At 38.9% G+C, this 6680-nt stretch overlaps 1 protein-coding gene across 2 annotated transcripts in view; it reads right to left on the bottom strand.

Moving 5' to 3' along the window:
• The window catches only part of AMOTL1 (angiomotin like 1), an 87005-nt gene that overhangs the window by 70598 nt on the left and 9727 nt on the right, over window positions 1-6680 (bottom strand). For both annotated transcript variants that reach the window (XM_072402719.1, XM_072402713.1), the window contains exon 2: window positions 4011-4122. In XM_072402719.1, the coding sequence (XP_072258820.1) occupies window positions 4011-4089 (79 nt within the window). In that variant the 5' untranslated portion in view covers window positions 4090-4122. The remainder of the gene's footprint in view (window positions 1-4010; window positions 4123-6680) is intronic.

The raw sequence follows: 6680 nt of genomic DNA, 5'->3' as shown, positions 1-6680 counted from the left end.
TGTATCAGGTAGGTAGGTGGGATAAGAGCTGTAGAGGGATTTGTGTATCAGGTAGGTGAGACAGAAGCTGTGGAGGGATTTGTGTATCAGATAGGTAGGTGGCACAAGAACTGTGGAGGAGTTTGAAGGCAGAGCACATGAACTAGAGTTTGATTCTAAGGTGAAAATGGGAAAAAATGGAAGCCAATGAAGAGAATTACGAAGGCAGCCGAAGACATAGGGGAACCCTTGAAATAGCCTTCAGCTCCTAGGGAACCCTGCTATAATGAATATATCTATAGCTCACAATACATTAGCATGGTGGTCAGCAATAGGAATGTCTTCTACATTGCAATGGGAAGAATGGCACACTTACAGCCAAAATGATCATAGCTGTCACTGCAAATGACCTAAGAGGAACCAACTGCTCATTGCTCAAGGAACCCCCAGCAACCACTGGAGGAACATTATAGTTCCACAGAACCCTGTTTGAGAAACAATGGTCTAAACAAATCAAAATCCAACTGGTATGTGATATACCCTTACACATACCCAAAAAGGTTATTGGTGTCAGTAGTAACTGACCCGAGAGGAACAAATTTGTCATTGTTTAAGGAACCCCCAGTAACCTCTGGAGGAACCCTGTTTGAGAAACACTGGACGGAGCTAAAGTGAGTGTCAAGATATAAAGGTATTCACTCTCAGAAATAGTAAAATCTAAAGATTCTTGGGGGTTTGAAGCTCTGGAGTGATGATAGGAGTCACTGGCTGTATTATAGAAAAGTGCTAAACAGGGTCACTTTAAAAATAAAATACTTTGAAATGTTCATTCTTCTTGTGTGGCTGGTGTGCAGCACTAACTCTGGAGCTGTCTGCCCACACTTCTTGTCAGGAAAGATGAGTGTTACAGACATTTGCACTTTCCATTTCTTTTCTTTCTGGTAACCAAGCAACTGCTGCACCAGAATATTCCGCCAATAACACAACATTCCTTTATCATCCTAAAATATTTAAACACGAATATTCTCCTAAATATTACACTGATCTTTCTGTATGAGGGCTGGGAGGAAAATGTAATAAATTGAGCAGAAACAAGTGAAAGAAAATAACTTAAAGCAAATGTTGAAAAAACAGCTGAGCCAATCACTTGCATTGCTAAATTTACCAACAACAAATCAATCGTGTAATGTTTGTTGTCAAAACTATTTCCAGGCACTGTATATGTGTAGATGTATTTATTTCTAGTTTTTATATACACAGCTATTTGTGTAGGCAGCTCTGATGACTTTGATTCAAATGGATGTGTATTCAGGTAGAAATGATGGCTCAACAAATATTGTCTAAATACAAGAGGCACATCTGTTTGTATTGGAATCCTGCTTTCCTGTATTTTTCCTACAGATCCGGGCAATAATCCATCATAAGCAGGAGTCTGCTGTAATAAAGACTGAACATTGCTGCCCTGTTTCCTTGTGCAGGGAGACTGGTCTTGTATCCGCCCCCTGCTATTTCTATAGGCAGCCTGTAGTGGGAGGACCTGTCACCTTTCTTGATCTCCCTGCATAAGCTAAGAGGAGCACAGATATAATGTCACTACTACTTTTATAGTAAGTATTATCTGGGTTTGAAAAAGTATTAGGGGGGCTGAAAATTGATTTTTATTGATTGTGGCTGTTTAGGATTATATTTAAAACCAAGTTTTGAGCCCTAACTTTAGAATACTATTAGACTATGTTCAGACTGGTGGCAGGAACAGGCGTTACCTTGCAAATCCCTGCAGCTGTCACCTAGCCCATACCACTGCACTGGTTCCAAGATGAACCAGCATTTGAACCTTTTACAATGGGTGGCAGCTGGCAGTACTGAACCACTTACTGCTGTCTCCATGCACTCTCCATAGGCTGCCATAGGTGAGGTGCTACATGCATTGAGCCTAATTTTTAGGCTGGAGGCTACCTAGGAGGCTATCTAGGCTGGAGAGGATACACTTTTATCAGTAAAGCTAGGTGATTCAGCAAACCTGGAATGAATTTCCTCAAAGTAATTTGCTATTTGCTAACAAATGTTTTCAATTCTGGATCAGATCTATTCCAGGTTTGATGAATCACCCAGCTTCACTGATGAAAGTGTATCCTCTCCAGCCTTGGAGAGCTTTAATAAATCAGGAACAATGTCTCACCAAAGGAAGCATTTCAGGGGTGTGAGGTAAATGCACCACTGCATTGATCTGTCACTTCCAGTCTGAATAAAGACTTACTTTTCTAGTGGGATGAATAAAAAGTTACAGAAGGGGTATAAAATACTTCCATGGTTGTTCTAACATCCTCTTGGGGGTGTCTATGTGTGTAAAGTCTTAAGCACTTGGTCACAATATCTTCTGACCGTCTTCAGGTCCGTCAGTCTGTTCTTTCCTGAATGCAGATCTTTATTTCATATGGTTAGCATTAAAAGAAGCCTGGAACAGTACTTTACCCAGGGGCAATTAAACCCATCTAATATTCTTTATTTATCAATCAAAACAAGACAGTTTATATAGCTGTATGTTAACCTTTATTTATACTCAGTGGCTGGCAAAGTCAACAGTAGACTCCTGTGCAGAAATTACTCGGGCCAAACTGACTCGGGGTACCTGTGGGTCCAGGGCCCTCCTGCAGCACATTTTTCACCTCCATATGTCTGCTTCTGGTTAAACTGTTCATTCACTTTAAGAGCAGAGATGAGCTAAATGATACCAGCGTAGAAAACGTAGCTGTCAGCATCTAATACTGCTTAACACAGACCTGTCAGAGAATTTGAAAAAATAGTTTGGTCTGTAGTTATCATTTATAGAGGATGCAATTGATCTCCCAAAAGGTTCTCGCACATCTTGGGAACCCAGAAGATGCTGGTTTGTCCAAAAATACAACTGTTGAATTACTAAATAATTATGGGCTGCTCACATAGCAAAGTAAATACTCCCCTAGCAAGGGGATAAATCTTGTTTTTCTTTATTATTTCCTTGCATGTGAATGGATTGCATTCATTTTTTATCTTTGTTAGGGTGGCCTACTGTACACATGCAGGTTTACATCTTTTTCCATGCTTTTTGTTTTTTCATGTTTTTAGTGGGGAGGGTAATTCTTGCTTTTTGCATGAATTACCTGCAAAAAAAAAAGCACCAAGCCTAGTACATTTTTGCTCATTTTTAATCTCTAGTATTAGTTTTGTTGTTCATATAGTCAGCAGGTCTATTTGAATATAAAATGTGTTTAATGTGTTTAAATGATTTATTTATGTTTTTGCTGATGGTGACAATAAGAAATGCTGAGTACTAGCAAGGGACCCATGAGACACAACCTTTCTGCCCCCTCCTACATCTACTATATTGTTTAATACTTAAAAAAGGGAAATTAATTGCCGAATGCTGTAATTGTCATAGTACAGTCCGCTGATACAGCACTATTGGACTGGAAAAGGTGCTTTTCTCAGTACTTGGCTGGCAGGCTGGAATATACAATCCATCCTGCTTCATGTAATGAGATTATTGGACTGCAGCACAACTCTTCCATGAATTCCGGTTATAGGCCTTGAAAACACTTTGTAAAGTTTGCCTCCTGATATTTTTATACACATTATTCCCACCCATCACCATACAAACAAGTGGTAAAGAGTCATCTAGGATTCAGCCCCGGGTAAATAGAGAAGGGCTGTCTAGAATTATACCCAGGACTCCAAAGGACACCAAAAGCATCTTCAAATACAAAGAACCCTATCTGCTATACATTAATTATGTATTGTCTTTACATTGTTTTTACATTTATGAATTGGACAAAGATGTGCTAAAATATTGTGTTTTGCTTCAACATTTTGACATTAAAAGTGTCAATCTTTACCATAACAGAAAGTTAGGGGATATACATTGCTATATAGATATCTAGGGGTGCAGATGATTGACCATTTTTGTGTAGTTTCCATTGCTAAAGCATTGGGTTGCTGTTGTTGGTACTCATTTATAAGACAAATGAACTAGACTAATCCTAAGTATAGCATACCTCTTCTGGAGCCGACATGGTGGACCATTCCTAATTGTGGTAATCTACCCATCTCATCTTGGACCCATCTTTCCTCCATGATCCCACAGCAGTCCAGTCAGCGTAATAGTTCCTAAAGGAATGGAAATTTGAACTAATTAAAAATAAAGTATACCCTATCAAGAATAGGTGCACCACATTCCCTAATCCATTTCAGTAACTTAAAGTACAACGAAAGGTTCAGTATGATAGCCTAAACAAGACATTCAGAACTTTTTAAACATGAGGAACCCTTGAAACAACTTTCAGGCCTTCAGGGAACCCCATCTATAATTTCTATATCCACAGCTCACAGTACATTATTATGATGGCCACTGTAAAGAATTGCTTTCCACTTAGCAGTGGAAAGAATGTGACTTTTACAGATAGCCAAAAAGATCATTAGCATCACTTAAGCTGACCTGAGAGGCACAAATTTCTCATTGCTCAGGGAATCCCCAGCAACCACTGGAAGAACTCAAGGGTTCCACAGAACACTGGTTGAGAAACACTGGGCTAAACAAATCTAAATCCAACTCATATGGGTATCTCAGCACAAGATTCATAAAATAAAAAAGCCTTCCTTTAGCTGCAATGGCCTTTACACCCCCCCCCCCCATCCTAGAGAGCTGTATTTGCCCCTCACATACTCCACATCCCAGACACTGCAGCCCACAGGGGGATGGTTTCAGCAAGCCAGGCAACCCAGAAAGAAGCCAGCAAAACTATAGCTATAGGCTGTAAAAAGATGTGAAAATGCTAATAGGCATCTCCACTGTAGCAATTTTTTTATCCCGCTGTAGTATAAAAGAACAACAACTCTGCTCTGAATTTAACAGCAGTGCAGCATTGTTGTCACACAATCACAGGAAGCTCTATTAGGTGGACTTCACAAACAAGATAAACAAGTATTTGAAAGACATTGCAGGGGAACAGAGAACATTGTACAGATTTACTTACCTATTTTATAAATGAGACCCAAAATTATATAAACCTTTATTGGTCCTAATCTTCATACTTGTTCCAAGTCAGTGACTATGAGAATAGTGAAGTCATGAAACCAAAGTGACAGCCAGGGAACAGATAGTTCCAGAAAAGCAGGTGAAAAGTGGAAGCCTTGATTCCTTTTCAGTTAGCATTTTTACTAGTTGTACAACCCCAAGTGAATGACATTTAATTTGTATTAAATACTAAAGTATTGTGGTTTTAAAATATATTTTTTTCATCCTGACAATAGTGGACTAGGCCAGCATATTGTGAGCTGCAATGGCCACTTTCAGTGTGCAATGTATGCCTGTATCTAACTAAAGAACCACTTTCAAATATTGTGATCAGGAGGAGTATTGTTGCAGAAAGGGACAGACGATATCCCTTCTCCAAAAAAGCACTCTTACCTGTCTGATCGCTCACTCAGCTGTTCAAATTGCTGAGCTACTCATGCACAGCTCAGTGTTGGTTGCTGGGACTGAATAAACTCATGTGCGACTGCATGGGAGTTACATTATGCTGACCCAGTAAAGATGGCTGAAGTTCGCAACAAGGACGGGAAAAAGGAAAAAGATGGTGGCACCCTGCAACGGAACAGGGACAGGTGAGTATAACAGTGTTTAGTTCTGCCTAAACAAGGACACCTATGGCAAGATCACAAGATAAATTTATAAATATTTTAGGTTACTTTACATTACATCAGAAGAACCTATATTTAGGAGATTTTACATAAAATATTTACAGGCTACATTGCGCACTAGGTTACACTCAAGCTTAAAATTATATATAGATATATACTGGATGAACAGTAGATGGGCATTCCCAATAATGTTCAACTGATGAAATTATCAAATATAGCTTGAGACTGCCATATTTCTTGTTTTTATTGACTCTTATTGTCAACCAAAAAATTCTATAAGATTCTAAGTGTATTTATTATGTTTCTTGTAGTATGTTTTCTCAATAAAAATGGCTGCACACTATTAAAAATGTCTGATAGTGTGCGGCCATTTTTATTGAGAAAGCATTGCACAAGTCAACAGGAAATACTGAAAGTTTAAACGTTTATTTCCAAATAAACTTTTGTGTAGAATCCATGAAACAAAGAAGAATTTGTGTGTTCTTGTTCTCCTGGGTGGTGTTCTTCCTTCAGGTTATAGTATTGCAGCTAATCACTTCTGTGTAATTGCTCAGGAAGTTAGCAGACTCCTTGACCTCATTTGGAAAAGGTCAAAAAGCCAACTACATGCAGGTCATGTCCGCACTAACAATACACTCCTTTCATTGTCAAGGGAAGGCAGGAAAAAATAAAAAAGGTGACGGTGTTGTATTTACCACAAGGCGTATATGATCCCAAGGCAGGAAGAGAAGAGGAGCATGACTAACATTAGAAATATTTTTGGGGTTAATGCTGTTATGGTTTGTTCCAGCAGCAGTGTGGTTGTGGAAGGAGAGGCAGGTGTTTGTAAGGAATGCAAAATGGAATCAGAAGACTCCTTGCAGCTCACAACTATTTCAAGATCATGTGTGTCTGATCTTGTATGACACACAGCAATGATTTATTCTCTTGGAGACGCTGTATCTAGGCTGTTCACTTCAACCAAAAAATTCTATAAGATTCTAAGTGTATTTATTATATTTCTTGTAGTATGTACCTGTAAAAGC

Source organism: Pyxicephalus adspersus, chromosome 1 (genome assembly GCF_032062135.1).
Source record: "Pyxicephalus adspersus chromosome 1, UCB_Pads_2.0, whole genome shotgun sequence".
Taxonomy (NCBI): Eukaryota; Metazoa; Chordata; class Amphibia; order Anura; family Pyxicephalidae; genus Pyxicephalus; species Pyxicephalus adspersus.
Note: the sequence above shows the minus strand (reverse complement) of the source record. Positions and strands in the feature narration are given on the sequence as shown.